Source organism: Bactrocera oleae, chromosome 5, assembly GCF_042242935.1.
Source record: "Bactrocera oleae isolate idBacOlea1 chromosome 5, idBacOlea1, whole genome shotgun sequence".
NCBI classification, from domain to species: domain Eukaryota; kingdom Metazoa; phylum Arthropoda; class Insecta; order Diptera; family Tephritidae; genus Bactrocera; species Bactrocera oleae.
In genome coordinates, this window is record NC_091539.1 from 74,340,299 (window position 1) to 74,364,615 (window position 24,317).

The 24,317-nt window shown below is 31.3% G+C and overlaps 4 protein-coding genes across 10 annotated transcripts; 2 read left to right on the forward strand and 2 right to left on the reverse strand.

The window, feature by feature from the left end:
• The first annotated feature begins 132 nt into the window (after nucleotides 1-132).
• LOC138857303 (probable cytochrome P450 28c1) lies at nucleotides 133-4,776 on the forward strand. The gene is made up of 7 exons (XM_070109640.1): nucleotides 133-1,419; nucleotides 1,519-1,657; nucleotides 1,722-1,934; nucleotides 3,483-3,884; nucleotides 3,947-4,067; nucleotides 4,132-4,404; nucleotides 4,471-4,776. The coding sequence occupies exons 1-7, from the start codon at nucleotides 1,232-1,234 to the stop codon at nucleotides 4,644-4,646; spliced, it is 1,512 nt and encodes a 503-aa protein (XP_069965741.1). The 5' UTR covers nucleotides 133-1,231; the 3' UTR covers nucleotides 4,647-4,776.
• An 818-nt stretch (nucleotides 4,777-5,594) lies between these two features.
• Nemp (Nuclear envelope integral membrane protein) lies at nucleotides 5,595-7,676 on the reverse strand. Its single transcript, XM_014230479.3, has 4 exons — nucleotides 7,448-7,676; nucleotides 6,868-7,378; nucleotides 6,341-6,815; nucleotides 5,595-6,281 (listed from the first exon to the last, which is right to left on the reverse strand). The coding sequence occupies exons 1-4, from the start codon at nucleotides 7,536-7,538 to the stop codon at nucleotides 5,829-5,831; spliced, it is 1,530 nt and encodes a 509-aa protein (XP_014085954.2). The 5' UTR covers nucleotides 7,539-7,676; the 3' UTR covers nucleotides 5,595-5,828.
• A 1,362-nt stretch (nucleotides 7,677-9,038) lies between these two features.
• Nucleotides 9,039-14,169, forward strand: LOC106614682 (M-phase inducer phosphatase). Its single transcript, XM_014230557.3, has 4 exons — nucleotides 9,039-9,552; nucleotides 10,474-10,631; nucleotides 11,587-11,779; nucleotides 11,837-14,169. Exons 1-4 carry the CDS (start codon nucleotides 9,499-9,501, stop codon nucleotides 13,811-13,813), a joined length of 2,382 nt encoding a protein of 793 aa, XP_014086032.3. The 5' UTR covers nucleotides 9,039-9,498; the 3' UTR covers nucleotides 13,814-14,169.
• Nucleotides 14,170-15,508: 1,339 nt separating this feature from the next.
• Nucleotides 15,509-23,085, reverse strand: LOC106614683 (uncharacterized). Of its 7 annotated transcripts, none has more exons than XR_004976949.2 (5): nucleotides 22,856-23,085; nucleotides 20,976-21,215; nucleotides 19,664-20,909; nucleotides 16,244-16,326; nucleotides 15,509-16,080 (listed from the first exon to the last, which is right to left on the reverse strand). XR_004976949.2 is itself a non-coding variant. In XM_036365075.2 (5 exons), exons 1-4 carry the CDS (start codon nucleotides 22,883-22,885, stop codon nucleotides 19,686-19,688), a joined length of 1,434 nt encoding a protein of 477 aa, XP_036220968.2. In that variant the 5' UTR covers nucleotides 22,886-23,084; the 3' UTR covers nucleotides 17,697-19,565; nucleotides 19,664-19,685. The 7 variants fall into 7 exon arrangements, 6 of the variants coding, with proteins under 6 accessions (XP_069965742.1, XP_036220968.2, XP_014086036.3 ...); XM_036365075.2 differs by lacking the exons at nucleotides 15,509-16,080; nucleotides 16,244-16,326 and adding an exon at nucleotides 17,697-19,565 and having other exon boundaries at nucleotides 19,664-20,560; nucleotides 20,621-20,909; nucleotides 22,856-23,084; XM_070109641.1 differs by having other exon boundaries at nucleotides 15,509-16,326.
• Nucleotides 23,086-24,317: the final 1,232 nt, after the last annotated feature.

A 24,317-nucleotide genomic window follows, 5' to 3' on the forward strand; every position in this document is an offset into this window, starting at 1 on the left:
TTGTTAACTGTTTTGGTCAGGGGACCTCAATAGCGCCCAGCAAGTTCCTGGAATTCATCAGAGTGCTGGGCCTTAGTGAGTAAGTAGTTCGCGGTGCAATCCTCAATTAAATTGTATGTGGGGGTCATCTATTTAGATAGATTTAAATAAGGTGTGAAGTATTTAAAATATATCCCATTACAATTGTGGTTGATACCAATGATATTGCAGTTGGTATCTAGGGACAAATCACACACAGCGGGGATACTACCAGATATGTCAAAAGATCCCTTTTGGCCCTGTCAATTCATTAATAACCTGAGACCAACGTATGGTGGAGTAATAACAGCTTAGATGCACAACTTCCTCATATGAAGACAACTTCCTGGGTTGTCACAGAAAGATTAAATAACGCAACTACTGCCTGACAACGAGAGCACTCCATGCAACATAAAAACCCATATATTTGTTTAATTACTTAAGTCCATTTTTTAATTGTATATATATACACATATTTTTGTAAGGTAAAATGTATTATTTATTAATGGTGCAACAAAAGACTGCTCCTTGAAACTACTGAGCAGTTACAAACATATCAACGATTTCCTTTATACCGCAAATAAACAGATTTAAGATATATTCAGAAAAATACCTTTTAGCAAGTAATTAGATATGTTAATGTTATAGAATAAGTATGTTATACCAAAAATACATTAAAAGATCATAACTTTTATATGGAAAGTATTTTACAGTAAAGTTTTGGATACATCAAAATACTTCAAATTATTTAATTCTTACAAATTGCTAATGATCGGTTGCACACGACCTTAAACCTTCTTCACATGATATACAATGAGGGCTATTATTATGGAGTGTAGTGAGTGAGCTTATCACTATAAAGTTCAACTATATAATAGCCCTTCCTTACTTGCAAATAATGTTAGTCTAAACTCTCAAAGCTGTCTATTCATTTATACCAAATTAAAATTAATTTTTTAAAGTACAGACGTTTATCGTCACGAAATGAAACTAAATTTAGTTTGTACTGTGTACTTTCGAATTTTCATACACAATATAAACATTTTTGCATTTACATACACATATGTACACGCTATCATAAATAAAATTACAAGTAGGTACTGTCTCATTTAGAAGTTTTCCGATACTGTATCACGTCAGATTGAACCAAACAGTTTGTATATAGTTTAGATAAGCGTTATATACTACAAAATCGCTTAAATAAAGAAAGAAAATGATTTTATTTTTATTTATCTTATTAACGGTGACTATTTTTATGATATATCTTTTTTTGTCATGGAATTTTACACACTGGAGTAATCGTGGTATAAAAGGTCCGAGACCGTTACCTTTATTTGGATCATTTCCAGGATTAGTTACCAACAAACAACATTTTGCAGACGATATTAACGATATTTATAGGCAAGAGAGTCTTAATTACAAATTACAAGTTTATAAAATTATTCTTATGTATATCAAATTTAAAGTATCTTGAAACGTAAATAAATTTAATTTTTCTAGAAAATACAAAAAATGTGAAAGTTACGTGGGTGTTTTTCTCCTTCGGTCTCCACTACTTATGCTATTAGAACCACAACTTGTGCATGATGTTTTCGTTACTTCTTTTAAACATTTTAGTTCTAATGATGTTGCAAAACTGGTAAGGCAACAATTGTAAATTATAAATTACGTAACTAATAAACAAAAATTATAATTATTTTTAGATTGACAAAAATAAGGATCCGTTGTTAATATGTAATCCTTTTATACTGAGCGACCAGGAATGGCGGGAACAGCGATCGTTAGTATCTCCAGGTTTTACAATCGCTCGTATGCGAACCTCCTACTGTACAATGCAATTGGTTTGTAAGTCTTGGTGTGAGTTCCTAAAATGTCAGATAAATATTCATTCAAAAGACGGTCTGAGTGGAAAAGATGTAAGTTTCAATAACGCTATAACGTACATTAATATAAACTAATAATTAGTTTGTTATAGAGGTCTAAGCCTGAACTTATGTACATTCGCTCCTTTTACATCCTTCGTTAATCCTATTTCTAGTTCGACATTGCGGGTGTACATGCTATTGTGTGCAACATATCGATTCAATTATATCGTGTTGCGGACGGAGCCGTTGTGCTGTAATTCATTTAAAATACTATATGTAGTCGCTACACGCAAACTTTTTTCTCACAACTTTTGGTAGTTGTTGTTTGTTAAAAGCATGTAAGGGTGTACAAATGGGAATCTGAGGCTGAGGCAATGTATAATTGCTAAAGTGGAGTTAATACTAAAAAATTTATTGTTCCTAATTTACGAACATACATATGTACATACAATCCAATGTTGAAAAAAATATCAGCTCATATGCTTAAAATTGTTTTTAACTTTTACCCTCTCAATGTTTCTATTTTATGTAAACATATCCTCACCAAACTTGAGCGCCATTGCTCATTTAATTAGCATGGGAAACTTTTTTTTGTAATAAAATTGAATTTATATTCATATAATTAAGGCAGTTTTAAAAAAACTAAAAACATTTTATATTCTTAAAGTTGAGTCTTTGAGCTTTACTAAATTTTTAAACAAAGTAGAAGAGTAGTTACAGTCAACATTTTTTAATATATAATAAATAACATTTGAAAGTATTTCCCAGGCTACCATATAATCCTTGAAAATTGCGAGAGTATAAAATGTTCGATTACATCAAAACTTCGCCCTTTCTTAGTTTTTAATAAGTTTTAATTGCTAAACCAAATAAAGAAAAGTTTTCACAAAACTTTTGAGAAGACATCTGTAGTGGGCGTTGCATTTTTGTATGCGCGGCACTTTAGATTTATACCCAAAATTTCTGTCGCTCAAATATATAATATAACTTCAATTCAAAATTTGTAATGCCAAAGAGAGTTTAGTTGTTTTAATTTCAATTAACTGAGATGAGTGGTACACAGTAATAGGATATAAATTCTGTTCGCCGGAATATGTAGCACGTTGTAATACAACCAGTAACGGTATTTACTTTGAGCGCACCCAATATGTTCTCAAGAGTTCTAAGGGCTTTTAGTAAAAAGTTTTCTTTATACTTTCATTTTATTTGTACATAATTGCACCCTTTATTACGTCGGTAGTTTCTGCTAAGATAATGACATATTCTACTTAAATTATTATTATTCTTTAATATTATTACAATAACTGAACAATAATTAATAATGCAAACAATGACATAATTTTATTGCAGAAATTTAATAAATTTATTGTAGATTTCAATTACTATTAAAATGGTGTACGGTGAAGACTTTTACCTCAATTAAATTGCAAGGGTACAATTTCTTACTTGTCCTTAATTTCTCGATTTTATATATTTGAATATGGTATTAGGAATATAATATATTTAAAATAAAATACGAAGTTTCTAATATGTATTAATTATCAAAAGCCAATTAATTTTATGAACATATAACTAAATGTTTTACATGAACCATTCCAGATTGCACTTCGTTTCACTGCTGAAAATATAGCAAGAAGTGTGCTCGGTATTAGTGAAAAAACGTATGTCGATCAAATTACAAAAAATATAAAGATGCTTTCCGAAAACAACAACGTTTTTATTTTATATACCATCATGGCCGGTGTATTGCCTAAAATTATAAACATCTTTAAAGTGAAATTTATTCCTAACAAATGTGAAGACTTTTTTAAAAAGCTAATCCAAGAGGCTTTGCGAATCTATTTAGAAAGTTCAACAAAACGGCGCGACTTCATGGACCATTTAATGACACTAAAGAAAAGTCACAATCTTAACGAAGAAAACTTGATTTCGCATACAATGACATTCCTCATCGATGGATTAGATACATCAGCGACGGTTATATCTCATTGTTTATTTCTAGTAAGAGATATTTTCACCCCGTAATATTAATGCTTTAAAATCATACTTATAATTCAATTCAGTTAGGTCGTTATCAAACTGTCCAAAAAAAATTACATAGAGAAATAGTGAAGAATTCTGTTAACGGTGAAATTTGTTTTGAAAAACTGAATGAACTTCCTTATTTAAATGCTTGTTTAAATGGTACGTTGTTTACAAAATAATATGTTCGCACTACTACTGTGAGCTTTGTTTCTTTTCAACTTAGAGAGTATTAGAATTCTTCCGCCTGGTTTGTGGTCCATTAAGAGATGTACTGTACCTTATACTTTTACTAACAAAAACGGTGACAAAGTCTCCTTAGCAATTGGTGACTCTGTAATGATTCCAATATACGCAATTCATCATGATGAAAATCATTATTGTAATCCAGATCGATTTCAGCCTGAAAGATTTCTTACAGAGGACGGAAATAATTTGAAATTATTTCGCAATATTGGAGCGTTTTTAGGATTTGGAGATGGGCCCCGAATGTGTTTGGGTAAGAAATTTGTCTCTTTTCAACTATTTACATATTATATATTATGGAATATTTTATTTTTCGAAGGCATTAATTTTGCAACGATTCAAACAAAGGTAGCCATAGCTTCAATTATATGGCAATTCAGTGTTACTTTGAATGCAAGAACTAAATCCTTCGTTAAACTAGATCCGAAATATTTTCTAACACAACAAGATGGTGGTGTTTGGCTTAATTTTAGTGAAAGAAGATATATTACATAATCTTAGGAAGGATCAAGGACTTAGTAGTCGGTTTTCTTAAGATGTAAACAATAATCGGAAATCCAAAATAAACTGCTATAATCTTATCACCTATAGTTATGTCACAAAATAAATATAGTTTGTCGAATGATTTATATTTGTTTAGTAATTGTTAAAAATAGAAATAGATCCCAACAATTTGTTGTTGCGGTCGTGAGAACGAAAAAATATATGTCAGAAAAAACGCTTTGCTTTCCGTGCTTCTCTATAATAGGTTATCGCACATACATTCAACTTCTTTGTCAAAGCAAATGTATGAAGACAAGCAAAGCTAAATTTGTATGCGAATCAGTTATCAGAACATTGTTTAAAGCTAGCGAACCACTCCGAGGAATTTCACGGATTGACCTTACAGGATTAGTACAAATGTGATGTTTTATAATTGATTGCAAAGCTAAATTTGTATGCGAATCAGTTATCAGAACATTGTTTTAAGCTAGCGAACCACTCCGAGGAATTTCACGGATTGACCTTACAGGATTAGTACAAATGTGATGTTTTATAATTGATTGATATTTTCAATTCTTTCTTCCATGCACTGATATCTTCTTTCATATCGCTTACGATTATGACAATGGCCTTGTCTACACGCTGCATTATCACCTCATATCTTTAGAAAGTCCTTATAAAAAAGAAGTTCGCGATGACAAATATTCGAGCACTGTATAGCTAGAGAACGTCTCAAATATATTTCCATCATTTGTTTTAAGACTGGATTAGGCAATTGCGACAAAGAGCAAGACTTGGAATTCTACAATATACAATAGTTTAATTTAAATTATATACATGCAAACGAGTGTTAATCTACAATGATTATTCCATTCAGTATTAAAAACGGGAAAATAGTAACTAAAAGTTGGTGTCGAGTACGTTATCTTTACACTACAACAGAAACGAAAGTAGGTAACATTTCAGGTGAAAAAAATAGCAGTCTTTTTATTAGTATACATATCCTAAAACATTCAAAGAGCAAATGTTGATACACAATTTAAAGAGAGAGAGAGAGTTGTACAACTCATTATAAACAATAACATTATGTGAGTCCCACTGACCCTGACTGTGTTAAGTCTCTTTTATGTGAGAAGGTTTCACTAATAATCACTTTTAGATGCGCTGCAATAATGTGGGCAGCTAAATGTAACATCAAGTTACCGACATTCTAGACTTCGCTTCTCTTTTTGAGGTACTAGAAAATTTCGATGAATATGTGCGGCCTTTATTACTGCCATTAAATTTATGTGTACCGCTCGTTTCATAATTAGATGTGTTTTGAATATTCATATTATTAACGGAACCTTTTGATTTTGTAGTATCTTCATATACAATATCACCTTCTTCGCTCGTATCGTCATACGTAATATTATTACTAAATATTTTACTTTGATTCCAACCATATTGTTCTTTTTTCAAATAAGAACGAGGGAAATTATTTTTTTTGTATTCTTTCTCCATTCCGAAATTTTTATCTGAGTCGGTTTCACTTTGCTCAATAGTTTCTGTGTTATTTTCATAGCATAAGATTTCTTCTTCTCTCAGATGAGACTGGCCTTCTACAAAAGCTGCAAATCGTAAAGGATCACTTAGTTTGGATATAATCTGTAAAAGAAATTTTTGTTTGAAATCAAAAACTTTGGTAAAGTTATGTATAGCCATACTTTCCACTGTTTACAGTCAGGACTGTTGGCATATGCTCGTAATTCGTTCAAGGCTTTGGAAGTTTCTCTAATACCTTCTTCATAAAATTCCTCGTTGGTAAGTAAACGTCTCTTAGGTGGAAATATCCATCTATAAATCTTGAGAGGTTTGTATAAGAGTGAACTCGGCAAATAATTCAAAATTATTATGGCGATTAAAATCACTACACTGGCTTCTTGATATTGTATTGAAAAATACGCCATAGTAAGAGCCATTATTTGTAAAACCCACTTTATAATATTTTTCGATCGCTGATTTGTTGGGGGACCAATACGGTAACAAAAGAAGAAAGATATTATTCCCGTCGTGAATATATAACAGAGAACATATGCGCGATACATTTGAAAAATCAAATGAAGATTATCCCAAAGTCGTTGGATAATGTAAAATCCAATTGACCACCCACCAATCAAGATGGTATACACCATAGGACGCCTATAAAGAAGTTAATTATGAAATACATAAAAACGTTAGAAATAAAATATACCTGGGCATTAATTTACTTGTCAACCAAATAATAAGCATAAAAGAAGAGCCTATTCCAATAGTAACTCCAGTCAGATAAAACAATATAGAGTTATTACTAAGGCTTCCAGCAAATATAAATGAACAGATACCCACGGAGAATTGAATAATGCGAAAATAGTCAATACGTAGTTGCTGCAGACGTACACGATAGGGCAGCGCGGTGTCAATCCCAATGCACTGTTGTTTAAAGGGATATAGGTTTAAACGTGTCCGTTTATTACTGATCAAATTAAAACTAAATAATGACTGTCGATCTTCAAAATTTTGTCGAACTTCTAATGGCGTAGCACCTTCATATTGTTTAAATTCATCCTTTTCAATTTCCAACTGAAGTTCAATATTCTCAAAAATATGGGTCCAATCTTTTCGAGACCCACTGTAACAATAAATTCGCATATCATTATCGAAAAATCCCTTGTGTCGCGTCTTTGGATGATAGTCAATTATCGATCCTGCTTCCAAAAATATGACTATAGAGTATATAAATATTATTTAGATATAAGACAAACATAATGCATAATTTAATGTGTGTTGAATACCTTGAGGCATATTGACGCCGTCTGAATATCCAGCAATGAATACATTGCAGTAATATATTACAAGATAAATTCGCAAAACAGAGAACTTCATTTAATATCACCGAGTTATAAATGATTAATTTTTTATGAGTTGAAGTTTATATCTTTATACGATTTTGAAACACTACATCCAAATGAAAACTGAATCTTTATGGGTTGCGATCCTCTAATAAAAGTAAAAGTAACAATGTTGATTATTTTCAAATTGCCTGAAGTTACAGGGTAACACCAGAAAACGTAAAATATTTATTTCATTTTTAACGTTCGTGGGAACGGAATGGAAAATCAACACAGGAACAGAGAATGTTAATGAATCAGAGAACTTAGAACAGAGAATGTTAATAAATAGAGAAGGCGCAAATGTTAGCTGTGCTAAAATGTAAACTATTAAAAGGGAACATCGAAAATGCGCAAATTCGAAAATTAAATTACACCACGTCAAAAAGGAACCAAGCAAATTTTCACCACCTCATAAAGGAACGGCTAATCTATGTATGCGCAGATGTTTTTTGGCATGCGTATTAAGGAAAATTGGAATAACAAAAAGAAATAATAGATTTTGAAGAACATTTATATAGTGTGGGAAAAATTAAAATAAATGTAATAAAAAAGGTATATAAAAATTAAAAAATGAACAAAACTTCATCTGTAATAGGGTTCGAACTCAGGCAAAATATTTGATGTAAATAAGCAATAAGGAGCTGTGATATACAAGCAGCACTAAAAACACTAAATACATATAGTAGTTTAATCTGTGAACTCAAAAAGCAATTTTCGTTTTTTTGTTTCAAATGACCAATTTGAATTGAAAATATACAGAACATACAATAACTGTTATACGTTCTCTGGTCATACAGTATAGAAATAGTTAAAGCGACATAGCAACAAAAACAAATCTATAAAGCATTTGACGTCACCGGTGTAATTGTATTTTTTCAATTCCTGGTCACATCTTTCATCGTCTAAACTGAAAAAGGAAGGGTAAAATCTTGGCGTAATCTCAGTCTCGAATCATTCTTGAAATCTTTGACTGGGCTGGGCTTAGGCAAATTTCGGTATATAATAAGCGTATACAAAATATCCTTTGTCCAAGTCAACATAACTTACGGATGTGGATATATTCATCATGGAGGGTTTCATAAAAACCGACTTTATGAATTTTGATATATTAATACATGTTACATGTTAGCTAATTCAAAACTAGTAATTTTGAAAACGTTCTATCTGAATAGGAAAATACAATTTTAATATTTTTCGCTTAGCTAAAATTTTTTTGTAAATACGTAACATTTGCCACTACTTACAAATTTTTTTAAAGGGGTAATTTGGGAAACAAGGAAACTATATTTGCCAAAATTTAGTGTATCTAAACTAATGTATTTAAGTGCCGCAGATACTAAGGAAATTGCTTGATTAACTTTTAATTTTTGTTGCGCGTTCGATTCATTATTAAATCTTCCTTGAATGCTAAAAGTGATTAAGCCCACATCCGTTTTATGGGTATTAATATATTTCTGTTGGCAATACTACGTACATATGTATATGAAATGGAAAAGGAAATGACGGGTATTGTGTTAAGGGTGGTTTACAAATTTTTCTCACCTTCAATATTTATCATAGCAACATAATGTCAAAACTGGGTTTTATAAATTATAATTAATTTACGCGATTATTGATAGCCAATAACAAAGAATATATCACTAAAAGACGTACCTACATATACATACATAAAAGTGATTAATAGAAGATAATATACCTCGAAATAGCACTTATACTTGAAAACGAAAATGAAATGATTTCCTTGATTTTTAGTCTTTATTGACCGAAAGACAAACCTTTCATCGGCAAAATATCACTAAAATCTACACAGTCACGATAAAATATTCGGACTACCAAAGTTGTGAAGTTCAATAAAAAAAAATACAAAAGCGACATTTTTATTTCCTATTAATGGATGAGGAATTACGACATACTTATAATCAATGACAAACCGTTTTTAGGAATGAAAAGAAATGTTGCTGATCCCTGCCATTTTGATGTTTAACATCTTCCGTATGCCGAATCTTGTAAGTTTTTGCATTTGTATTAAAATAAATATGTAAATACAGATGCAACTTTTATTAAGTAAAAAACCATATATCAAGAGATGTGCCTTTCAGAAGAGACTCCTTTATATTTATTAGTTTTAAATTATTCTATATTTACATATATATTGTATATGTATGTAACATATTCGTCAATATATTTTTTGTCAAGTTCATCAGATTTGCACGGCTCATTCGATACTTAAAAATGAAAGTTCAAGCTAGCAGATTTTGGATTTCCCAAAACAAATACCATTGGTTAAAATAAAACAAGCATGTTTGATGTGCCCTTATATTGATAAAGATTTGTTCACCTCATCAGATCTATTTGGTGCATCAAATTCATTCGCTAATATTTTGTTTATTGAAGAAATTTGAACTCATATTCCAATTTCAAAATTAACCGTCTTAGTAGGAAAAATTACTTAACGTTAATATAGGAAAAAAGTTACAAGAGAGACTTGTGCCTACAAAAAGTTGTTGAGTTTTACAGAAAATTGTATACATTAATTTTGCGTTTACAAATAGTTGCTTTGCCATAAATGAATAATAGTAAGTATGTAAGGAAGTGTAATTTAAAAATTATCTGAGGAGTATATCCATATCATCATATAAAAGCAAAAGTTCTTTATATATTAAACAATGTAATTAATTGTTTTGGTGGTTGTGAAATTTTAGGTCTTCATATTATGTAGTAAAATACAGCATTATCACTAATTATGAGTGATTACTATAAAATCTGTCTAATACCTTAGTTTCGTTATTCAAGGCATAACCCTTGAATATTACGATGCTGATAAACAATGTCGTAGAGTCCAATAGTAATATAATTGTGAGATTATTTAATGTTAGACTACGCCTGACAGTCGTTTTTTGTTACTTATTTTTTATTGCAATTACCAGGTTAATGCTCGCTTTTGTGAAGGAGGTCATTACTGTTCATTGCCGAGGGAATGCTGTACTCAAGGATGTTGTCCTCCGTACCAAAGTGGGCCTCGTCAATTACCTCCATCATCAGAACATGTCTTGAATTTGTTTTTCATAAGCCATTGGTTTTTCTGGTAAGATGCTATACAAACATACCATACATATGGATAAGTACAATATATACTTATTTATTAATTTTATTACTTTATATTTACATCCAATAAACATGTATAATATTAAATAGGAGAAGAAGATTTAGAAAATATAGGTATATCCATATATTATATATTTTTTATTAGTATTAAAGAGACATAACGGTTAAAATATTAAGTTAAAATCATTCAACACTCTCGTATTTTTCCTATGGTGTTGACTTACATTATCCATTATTTTTATACTCTCGCAACTTGTTGCTACAGAGTATAATAGTTTTGTTCACCTAACGGTTGTTTGTAACACCTTAAACTAATCGAGTTAGATATAAGGTTATATATATATAAATGATCAGGATGAAGAGACGAGTTGAAATCCGGGTGACTGTCTGTCCGCCCGTCCGTCCGTCTGTGCAACCTGTAACTTGTGTAAAAATTTAGATATCTTTATGACACTTGGTACACATGTTTCTTGGTACCGTAATATACATGTTTTCATGCAAAAAAAGTTTTATCGCATTAATGGGTTTCCAGTTGATTGTCTTTTTCAAATCGCAAAAATTGGTAGATATTCATATTTGAAGTATGATATTGAGATCAGTCACATGGACACTTTTTAATTTTGAACAAATTTAAAGCGGTATTTAGACATGTAAGTCGACGGACAATTTTGAAGAATTCTCGCTTCTACAAAATTCTTGGGTGATCACCTTATTCCATTATACTTGTTATTACCAGTCTCCGAATGGCTTGTTACCATTCATACTTGTATAAGAAATGCTATCGAAATACCTTTATATGTATATGCATTGAACCTTAGTTTACATAATAGTAGACATTAATATATAAATAATCTTTTACTTTTACGGCAATATCCTATTTATTACATATTAAATTATATCTTTATATCATACACTATGTACATATATGAAACTAGGTGTGTGGTAGTTGCGATTATGTTGGCTTTACTCTGTGCATATTCATTGTGGAAGAAGCGGCGAACACTTTGCGGTTGGGGATTCACTGACCATCGTGCTCAATCTGAGGGTGACTCGGCAGGGTCCTGTTATGCCCCGCCGCAATACAGTCGCTGCAATTCGTTTCATCATCCGCCGCCTCCATATACCGAGGTACTTTTGTTTTTATTTCAATTTTTTAACCTAATTTTTATTAATGAATAATTTAAGGTAACATCGAAGCCGGATCTTTATCCACTTGTTTTCACATGCAACAGCGACAATACTAAAACTGGTTCCAGTTACCTCATGGTACAATATTTTCGTAATTATATTGTTCGGCCAATTGGATCATTGTCTGCAGCTAGTACGATAGATTCTTTAAGTTCAAGCTTTATTTGTAATATTAACGAAGCAAATACTTTGGTACCACCACCATATTCTCGTGCAGCCAGCCCCGAAACTGGTTTTAGTTCACATTTCCCCCAGGACTTTTTAATACCGCGATCTGCCTCCCAATTAGTTTATGGAAGTGGAGGTAATGGAGGCAATAATAATATGGGTATGCACGATATAAATAGTGGTATAGTCACTCAGCAAATATTTCAACAAAATAGAGCTCCGCATTTCACTGTAGTAGCACTAAATGGCTCAGTTGGCGGGAATCAAAACGACGTAGATATGGAAAATACAACAAACTCAACAACACCGTACAGCACGATTTTACAAACTTCGGTAGGTGAACAATTCAATTTCAATGAAAAATCGGTCGAGAACAATTCCAATCGTTCAAATTCGAATCAAAATGGTAACCGTGATGACAATGGTAATGGTAGTGAGGCTAGGAGTAATCGGAGCAGTGGATGCGCCAGCAATTTTAGCGGTGGTTGTATTCCAAAAGGTTTTATACAATCCCAAAGTGAACAGCAATTTCGTTACTTTAACAATAGCAGCAGCAGCATTAGTGATATTTTTATCAACAACAATTCCGTAGACCGTTTGGATGATGGCTCTAATGGAAATGGTAGTAAATCATTTGAAGTAATTAATTTTGATGAGACTGGAGTGAAACCTCAAGTTACATTGGCTACTGGTGTCAAAGGTTTTACTACACAATCTCAATCAATCAATCATGGAACAACTTTGATTGTTAACAACGGATACATTAAATCTAAACCACTACATCATACTAGAACATTCCCTACTCAGCTTGTAATCAACACCAGTATACTGAATCCGACGTATAAATCTTGCGATTCAGTTGCTGGCTTTAAAGGAGCTACAAATGATTTGTCAGAGACAGAATTGAAAGATCTTAACTTATTGAGGCAGAGTTTGGAAACATGTTACCATTTATTAGAGAAACAACAGCAACAACCCCAATCATTGATAAATAACACAGAATCCCTATCATGTCCTGTTAATAAGAATCTTAATAAGTATACTCCAGATGATTTAACAAATTATACAACTTCAGATAATTGCTCTGATGTTAGTAGTCTTGCAAATGCATGCATACCTAGCTCGCCTCCGCAAGCTACCAGTCCGACTGGCGAAGTAAAAGATATTCTCAATCAAATACGTCAGTGGCAGGAAGAAATAAGCTATGAAGATCTGCTGCTTCATATGAAACCCGCGTTACGTCACACGTTATCGTCACCATCGAACACAACAGCTGGGATGGTTAAGACATCTAATGCGTATACACAGCGAAAATTACAACGTAATTCCGTTGCATGCTGTGAAATACAGTTAAACTCAAGTGTTATTTGCCCTAATAATCCAAAGTTTTCTAAAACAACAGTTCATTTAGCAACTTTACCATTAGACAAGGCAAAAACAACAATTACAGCTAAAGCACAAAACACACAAAGATCGCCTAATGTTACCGACAATTTATTAAAACGTCCCACAACATTACACCAAAACAAAATTAAACATTTTATTCCCAAATCGAATAAATCTCTATATATTCCAATGATTCCGAATGATATATCGTCGAATTCGAGCAAATTCCCATTAAAGAGCCCGGTCAATAGTATAGTGGGCACAAAGTTTTTCGCTAGCAGAGGAGGTAAAATGCGTAACATTTTTCTATCACGTTCAGCACCCTCAACACCAGGAACCGCGTTACCTCTGAAACCGTTAAGTGATGATAGTCCATTACTACCAGAACATGATGAAGATACGGAGACTGACCAAAATTAAAATATTCAATATAATGTTGAAAAAATATGAAATTATGTTTTTAGAAATGAGGGGAACAAATAGAAGTATTTCGCACTTACATTATTATTCAACATTACTTTTTGCTATACTATAATATGCATTTCCCTATATTGGATGAAATAATCAATTTCAACTCGATAATGTTAAACAATGAAATATTTTGTTCATATATATTCAAGTAAATGAACCTTTGGAAACTACTTGAAAATATTTTAATAAAATATTAATAAAAACTTTTACAGATCTTCCATAAAAAAATGAGAAGTTCAAGTAGCTTGATGAGAGAACGTCCACAGATGTTAAATAAAAATAAAAATCTAAATCTATTTAAAAAACTTTTAGTAAACATCCAAGTTCTAGATCCCAACAGATTATTCTTAATAGGAAATTAGACCCACGTAAGTCGCTTAAAACGAAAATAATTTTTCGATTTTTTTACAATTACTTTATATATGTAACACGACGTGTTACTAAAAATAAGCTATTAAGGGCTAAAATGTATATATTATATGAAGATATAGTGTACTGATATTGATAATCGTATTGCCCCGTCGTTTATTGTGGGTCAAAAGAACTTTTTTCGTTCCTAACGAAATTACTGCATTTCAGTTTAAATTTAAAAAGTTTTAGACTAAAAATGGTTAAAGGTCAAAAACATGACAAATAAAAGAAGTTACAGCCATGACAAGAGCAACCAGCTGGGATCGGGAAAAACAAAAAAAAAAGATCGTTTATTAACTGACTAAATTTTTTTAAATTGAAAAAATCTATGTCATAAATCTCTGAAACGAGCTGCTCCTTTTCTTTCTACAAAAATAGCACATACAAAGAAGCCAGACCAAATTTAAGCTTTTAGTAATTTATTTTGCTCGTATAAATACTAACCTTATTTACCATATTTTCAATAACTTTCAGGTGGAAACGTTGTTTACAAAATTAACAAATTGTATCATTCCAAAAATTCTAGATTCTTAGATAAGATAAAAGCTTTTTAATATTCTATGTTAGACGAAGGAGGGATTAATATTTTTGTGAAAAGTTCTACTAACCAAGCTTTAGCTTTTTTATTTTTATCTTGCCCAAATTTTGTTTTTCTTTCACGAAATTTGGTGTACACTTACCTATTTATGTCCCAAATGCACGGTATTTTTTTTAAATTTAAAATATTAAGGAGATTTTAAATCAAAAATTCCCACATCAAATTTAATATTTATTAAAAGAGTCAGTAAGCTTTATGTTTCTTGAAGAGGTGAGGTCTTTTTTCCATTTTCTGAGCAAATTTAATAATGTACATTTTTACCATCAGAAAGTAGAACTTTCTTTAAACATAAAACCTATTAATAAAATTATTATTATTTTTTATTTTTAATTATTATAATATAATATTTTATATTTAAAATTATATATAACGTTTTTCTTCGGAACTCGTGATTTTGATGCAAATCGATATAAACCGTTTTTAACCCTTAAAAATTCAACCTTCCTTCCATTCCTGCCTTCCTTTTACCGACCTCATATCGCCCGTAACTTATTTTTCTTTTAATGTTTGTTATTTTATCTTTCGTTTCCGATGAATTTCAACCTACCATGAATTTTTTCCCTTTTACACTAGTTTATGTAGATAGGAAATAGGGATAATTTCATTTACATCTTTAGATATAAGAAAAAATGATCTTTAAAACACTTTTACAACACGTTTTTATTGTAGTATTTTTCCTATGATATACTTAGATAAATATCTTACTAAAAATATCGATTTTCCTAAACCCAATGCATAATTTTTTAGAAATATATTAAGAAAGCTAAATCACATACATAGTTCCTTATTTCATTTCATTCATTCTTATTTTAAAATGTTTTAATTTCAGGACATTCAACAAAATCGCGAAACAAAAACGATGGAGGGTGTTCTATTTTTCGAATCCACTTAATCCTTTCTCTTTGACATTTTTCATTTGACAAAAAAAAAATTAAGAATAAACTAAACAAGGAAAGTATATTCACGAAAAGTTTAAAACGTGTTTAATTAACAATTATAATTTTGTATTCATAATTTGCTTATGTCTAACTAAATTGTAATACATAATACCTAATAATAGTGGTGTTATGCATTTGGCCGAAATATAAATGTAGTGTAACCCCTGGTACAATTACCTTAAGGTACTTAAAAGGCAAAAAGAGGTAAGTTCTTATTGGATTCTTGGGATACGTAAATAGAGAGGCATCAATAAGGAGTGAAGAATATGCTGCAAATTTAATTGTTTTTTATTTATTGCAAGAATATATGCAAAAATTTAGGAGAAAATAATTGTATGTATAAAGTCAATTGCTATGGTTCTAATAATTTATAGTAATAATAATAAAAGAATAAAAATATATTGGTGATATATATATATGTATATAAATTACTTGTCACTTTTTGTAGGGGGTAAACTCCTAAATACTGAACGGATTTTAGTAAATTTTAGCACATTTTGTTCAGTTTGATCCAACTGAAAAGAAAAGATAGTTTATATCTCAATTATGTAAAAAGTCAAAACAATTCATAAATAAATAAAAATATATTTCAAATCATAAGCCTATGTTCAAAAATCATGTTAGAATCATCTGAATATTTTATTACTTCAAAAAATAATATAACAACATTGTCATGGACGCACCATGTGGAACTGTTAAAACCTCAAGTTCTATCCCTTAAGTTCTCATAAATGCATTAAGGCTTTCGTCTTTATTATTTTCACTGTATTAAATATAATCTCACAAAATGTTCCTACAGGATATTATAGTTTTGCTCACCTATTCGTAACTGTTGTTTGTTTCGCCTAAAGCAAATCAGGTAGATATAGAATTATATATATATAAGTGATCAAGATGAAGAGAAGAGTTGAAATCATGTCTGTACATGCAAGCGATAACTTGAGTAAAAATTTAAATTTCTTTATGAAACTTTGTCCACATGTTCCATAATCAGACTTGAAACGGCCACAAAACGATAATAAGCGAAACGAAATTAAGATATACAACTGTAATTTGTTGCAGGGGATTAGCAGAAGTGAGGGACACCTGTGGGTTGAAAACTTTTAAGAAGTGGTAGTAGCCCCGGCCCCCTAATAGGGCTCACAAATCTCTAAAGCTATTATATATGACAAATCCTTTCGGTACTTCTACAGGCGGGGTTTAAGTGGTGAAATCCCCATATAACTCACTAAGTAAAAACCCCAAAAGCACTCAATTTCACAACCAATATGGTGCGAGGAAATTTCATGTGAGCCGCTATAAAAACTGGACAATGGGCGTGGTGCTGCACACCTTCATGTGAAATCCTATAGTCGAAATCGGATCATAACCTATCACCCTCAGATACCGATTGTGATCCTGAGTACTTATGACCGACTATTTACCGAAAGAACGGCCAATCTGTGAACTTTAACTATGAAACTTAGAGAACGTTCTTTTTTGGTACCATTTCCTGGTGTCAAATATTTTTTATTTCGTAAAATAGGTTGATTTTAATATAAATATTTCGAACACGAAGCAAAATATAATAATGAAACTAATTACACCTAAGATCCATAATTTACGTGAATAAGATACCAAAGCTGATTGTGATCCCTTCAAATGACGAATAATTAATGCTTAGTTCTTACACAAAATTTTTTAGTATGAAGTTTTGTCACGACCTGTAGGTATTTTCCCGTCAAATTGCTAGAGTATTAAATGTTCGGTAACACCCGAACTTAGCCCATCCTTACTTATTTTTTGTAATGTTGTACTTGTTGTAATGTAATATATATATCGTTAAAATTCCGATTCTTTCGAATTTTTTTCTGTTCTTTTCATTCATTTTGTAAAAATAAATGTCTTTTTTCATTATTGATGGCTTTTATTTATGTATAGATAATTAAACATTTGTTTCAGCTTCTTTATAGATAAATACAAACAAAATTTTTATAGGTTTCTGAATTTCTTCATACAACTACATACTTTCATAATCTTATTTTACCATAGTTTAATAATACTCATGTGGAATAGAAGTATAACACATAAATATGTGAATCTTCTCACATCATAAACATGCGTGCTTACATTTCCTTATTTATGTCGCAAAAATTCTGAAAAGGATTAAATACAAATAAAATTGTCATTGATTTTTTCTTACGCCGTACGCAGTACAAACGCCCAGTATTTCGAGGTGTATAATATATTAGTTCATAAAAATTGTAAAAGTATTAATGAATATATTATATAAAAATCCATACTGATATTATAAATGTGAATGTAAATATGTTTGTTACGCTTTCACGTCGAAACTATGTAACCGATCATCATGAAACTTTGTACACATACATGCCATATGGTATTAGAAAGGATTATTATTAAAAATAAATTATATATTTTTGTTAAAAAAATTATTTTGCCAGACTCTGTACTCGCTCGAAGGTATAAGTCTGCAAAAGTTGCCTACAAACTCAGAGAAGCTGAGGCTGGGCACTTAGGAATCCTCGCACACTTTGACTTCATTCCGAAATACTTAGAAAATGATGCAAAAGGACAGGGGGCGGAAAGTTGGGAGAGTATATTGTCAAACCTGAAGTCTGGTCAGTTAATTTCGACATAGGGATGCTGTTTTAAAACTTATGTTTTAAATTTATTACTGTATATTATTGTATCATAAAGGCAGAAATGTTATCTCAATAAATTTAGTAAATAGCTTATCATATGGAGCCCCTCCTGCGAAAATAAGGGAGCCGACTTTATATCGATTTTTTTTTGTACAAGTATATAACTAAACGCATCTACGCCAAATATTTCAAAACTCAGTTCAGTATAACTAAAATATATGGTACAATGCAAACGACACATAACCCTCTTTGTATTCGAAAATAACGTAAGCGTCATGAAATAATTAACTGGAAGTAAAAAATAAGGAAGTAATAAATATAATAATGAATAAGTGAAAACCGAATAATTTAAAGTATGAACGAACAAACATAGTAATAACACATGCTTATCCCATAGTCCCGTTGCGTTTCACTGAAATTTTTCGAGCAGCATCCTCAAAATATTCTACACAGCAAAAATAGTGGGTTATTTTGTTCTAGAAAGCATATAATTTCCGGGAAAATCAAATTAATATTATAAAAAACCTTCTCAAAAACAAGTCCCTCTTCCATTTATTATAAAACTATCTTCTCGCGTGCGAATTCCCTAAATAAAAACCAAAGATTATTAACAAAAACAAATAACGGTTACATTGTTAAATTTGTTACATTTTGAAATTTTTCGACAAACAATATTATCTGCCGAAATAATTTTTTTCACAAGACCTAGAGAATATATTTTGTTTTAAAGCGTAACAAACATTCTGTTTTTAAATACAATAATTAATCATTAAATTTAATTAGTGTTATCTTATATCAATAGGTAAATGACACGAATTTTTACTTATATTTTTGAAAGTTTAATATTTGTGGTAGCGGTAGTGGTTCGTCTGTTATACGCGAACTAGTCCCTCAGTTTTTGAGCCATCGATCTGAAATTTTGCACACGTCCTTCTTTCCCCAAGAAGCTGTTGAAATCGTCGGTATCGGACAACTATAGCTTATAGCTGCCATATAAACTGACCGAACATTTACGCTATAAGAAATGTACCTGACCTGAAAGGTATTATAGCTTCGGTGCAGCCGAAGTTAACGTTTTTCTTGTTTTATTGTGCTTTTAGTTAGATAAGCTAGAATAGAAGAGTTTTAAAAAAAAATTTTATTGGCATTTTTCTGTTTATGAAAGGAAAAATAATAGTTTTTAATACGATTAACATGATGTACTTACCACAATTTCACGGATTTTCAGTTTAAAAGTTATTTGCATATTTAGAACTAGTTGAAAGTGCTTTTGGTGTTGAACGCATATATAAATGATTCAAATCCAAATAATGATGAGAACTATTAAATGAAGTGATTTCATGACCTTTTATCTTTGGTAGCAAATTTTCGCTATATTGTTTATTTGTTTCAGAGGTAGATTTTTGAGATGTCACATTATTTTTTCTTGTAAACTCATTTGACGGTGGGGATGAACAATAGGAGTTTTTTGGAAAAGCATTGTGGCGTGTCTTCGGGGTACCACTAGTTTTATTGTACCGTAAGCTTTCATTGTAACTAGCACCGCTACTAATGCCACTACCACTAAATCCGCTGTCCAAATCTTCTTCATCAACTTCCACATTATTATACGAATTTTGGCAACTATCTTTTAGGTCCATCGATTGAAAAGTCTCTGCAACATCTTCAATGCTTGTACTTGAAAATTTATTGCGATGACCTGATAAAGATAAGGAAGATAAACCTCCTCCAATCAAACCAAATTTACGTTTCTGAGGTAATATTTTATTTGAGGTCACTACAGCCAACGACAAACCGCTTCCAGCCCCTTGACAGTGCACAATACTTTCTGCAGTTTCCCTTAAGTTGCTTGAGGTCAGTTTAGGTGGCATAATTAAAGCTTCCAGTGATAAATTAAGCTCTTCTAATACTCGGAAGTGATTGCGTTGTACACGTAAAATTTCTTCTTTCACGCTATTTGCAGATATTGAAATACGATTGTCACAAAGTACATTTTTTACACTTTTTTCGTTAACTTCTTCATACAAATTTTCCATTGTTCCATAATGGGTTGTATAAGTATGACGATCGTCCAAGGAAAAATATGCTTTATCGAACCTACTTGCTTTAGAACGAACCCCTTTTAACAATATATTTTGCCGAGAATTCATCTGTTCATTCTTACATTTTCCTATTATTTCTTTCTGAGAGATATTTGTATGACATTTCACTACTCGAGGCTCATAATAAGCGTACGAATAAACGTGATCTACTGAATCAACAGCGCCCAGGGACTCAATATCTTTTGATGTTCCATTGAAAGGGTTTAAAATTTGCACATCATCTGTTTCTTCTTTAATCGAGGCAACAACGGTGGCAGCAAGTCCATAATTTAAACATGGAGATCGAGGAGGATCACCTGTAGGTTCAAATCTTTCCATTGTCGCAGTGATATTTTTACGTGACCACTTCACCTGTCATAAAAACTTTTTAAGTAGCCTATTATGACAACCTTTAAGAGCAGGTACACAGAGATTTACCTGGTTTCCATTTTGCACGTTCCAATTGCTACGACCTCCGTACCATTTATGACGATCTCTTAATATAATATCAGCCCCTACACAAGTATAATTGCCTTTTCCACGATTAATAGTCACCAATTCAGCGATATCATATACAGGTGTGGAGTTTGGAGCAATGTCCGAGTTAGTGCCGGCATTTATGTCTTCAGAAAAAATTTCATTCTGCATTTTTACCTTGAAAAAATTTATAGGGATATACTAAGAAAATTATATTATAGCATAACCCATTGTCTTATTCATATACACACACAATCGCTAAATTCGGATATAACCGAAAGTTTCATAACCTCGCAATTTGCAAGACACAAGACTGGGAAAATATTTCCAGGCGACGGTAAAACTTTATTTTAACAAATTTGTAACATTTAATTGAATGTTGGGTCTTTCAATATGATAACGACCCGAAACACACATCTAAATTGGTAAAAGTTTATCTTGATTGGCCGACTCTATCATGTTGTTGTTGTTGTTGTAACGGTTACCTAGTCCCCGTTTGGGTGATAAGCTCCAGGTTCGTTGTCGCCGAGGTCATCTAACGGGAGGCTCAAGAAACGAGCAATTTCGACGGGGTTGGACCATAGGGAGGCCGACTCTATCATCGGACTTAACTGAAATCGAGAACCTGTTCAGTATTTTAAAACAGACAATTTTAGATCTACGTTTCCGCAACCAAGAAGAACTTTTTAAAACTTTAAACACGGCGTGGAGCAACATTCCGCAAACCCCAATCGGAATATTGGTAAAATCAAGGCCACGTAGGTGCGCTGACCACAGATTTTAGATATTGATTATGAAGTAGTTTTGGGTGGGCTTTAGTTTAGCATCCCACGATTTCAGGGTTAAGAAACTTATAATTCTCGAGATATTTGCATTTTAAGTTGAAAATTTCACAAATTTCATTTTACAATTTCTCGATGTATGGTTATCTTTTCTTTTATATTATGCACTTATTATACACTAACTTTTCACTTCAATGTTTCTACATATTTATTTTATATCAAATATTTAAGTATTTGCTTTAAATAAGCATTTAATTTTTACAAAATTTTCGGGTGGGCTTCAGTTTAGCATCCCACGATTTCAGGGTTAAGAGGGGTATGGTTGGATAGAGAAGATTATCCAGATCATTATAGCCGCCGGAAACTTATAATTTTCGAGATATTTGCATTTTAAGTTGATAATTATTCCCGTAGTTTTTGTTATTTTTTTAGTGATTGTTTACGAACTAATAATTTGAATATTTTTATTTAGAGAGAATACAAGAATGAAATATTTAGCCAACATTTTTGTAAATCTTTTTTAGGTGGGCTTTAGTTTAGCATCCCACGATTTCAGGGTTAAGAGGGGTATGGTTGGATAGAGGAGATTCTCCAGATCACGAATACACTTATTATCTGACAACATGGAACCCATTTGTTATGGTTCATATTACGAAAATTGTGTAAAAATTAAATGCTTATTTAAAACAAATACTTAAATATTTAATATAAAATCAATATATAGAAACATTGTATTGAAGTGTTAGTGTGTAATAAGTGCATAATATAAAAGAAAAGATAACCATAAATCGAGAAATTGTAAAATGAAATTTGTGAATATTTCAACTTAAAATGCAAATATCTCGAAAACTATAAGTTTCCGGCGGCAATAATATTCGAGATCTGGAGAATCTCCTCTATCCAACCATACCCCTCTTATCCCTGAAATCGTGGGATGCTAAACTAAAGTTTTCCCGAACCTCCTCATATATGCATGTATACATATGTATTCTATCATTCTTGATCCATACAATATACCTACTCATTTTGATGTTTATTTTCATGTGCACATCTACTTACATACATATGATTTCGCCTATTTCCTTTCATTCATGGGCCCATTTTAGTTCGTTTTGATACCACCAGCATATTTCAACTAGCAATGCAGAATTATGCACTGTAGTACACTAATATAAATTTGCTTACGTATTATTTAAAAAAAATTGATATTACTTTAAATACGACACAAAATAATTAGTATTCAATCATTACTTCGATATTATTCTACAAAATTATTGAAAAGGATAATATTCACAAATAACACAACCAACATGCCTAAATTAAATTGAATAAAATATTCGAGTGATGCCACCTTATTTTGTTCAAAATAACAATCTTCGACTCATTGATTTGCCACTCGATATTTTTAAAATTATTATAAGGAAGTATTTGGAAACTGTTAAAGCTGTGTGCAAAAATGTTGAAAATTGAAAATTTTCAAATCGAATTATTCTCATAGATGTCTTCACAGCTATAAAGTTGCGGATTTAAATTTTTTACATCAAAAAACAGTATCCTAATTTTAATATTGGTTGGGATTGAGAATAGCATCCCCAGAATTCGGGATTAAAATGGGTATGTACGGATAGAGGAAGTCCTCCAGATTAAAAAAAATATATACTCGTTTACATAGTTGCCGCTAACTTATGCTTTTCCGTATGTATTAATTTTTTTTCTTATTTGGTTAGTGCCTCTATTCAAGTGAATCAATAAATGAGCACTTTATACAGCTGCTTAAATTTTACAGGTTCGAAATACCATGAACTGAAATAATATTTCGATGTGTGTATATTTTAGAATACATATATAGTCATTCTAATCAGCATTTCCTTTCATAAGTGCATCTAATTAAGTGAACATGACTGTATATTCGCCATAAAGTCAATCAGAAGATTGAAAATACTTATAGTTAAAGTATGGAGGCTGGAGTAATGCATAATGCCGATTTCATGCATTTTCCAAATTACACTACAGTATGTTCCAAGATAATAAGTGTCCTAAATTTTGTTATGATATTTCACTTATTGACGAAGATATACTGCAGAAAATCAACCGAAACTCCGAAAACTAATACGTTACCCAGCAAGGCTCAACTACCGCAACATTTATACATTAAAAAGATTGGCATCAAAACTAATCCATGCACACATTGCATGTTCATTAACCCTATTCTTAAGAAACGAAGAATTGAACATACATAAGATTTTCGAGTAGTTTTGTCAATTGTTAAGGTTTTTGTAAACTAAACTCATAGAAACTTTAACATAAATCTGTGGTTTATCTATTGTAATAATATAAGAGTCTAAGTGAATTTAAAATGGTGTCATATGGTGAATGGGATGTGGTTGTAATCTGATATCACTCATATTCACACTGGAACGTAAGGATGTCAAGTTAATGTCATTTAACAAATTTGAAAGTAATACTCACTTGTCAAGGAATACGTGTACCGCGATCTCTCATTTGACCAAATTTATATATT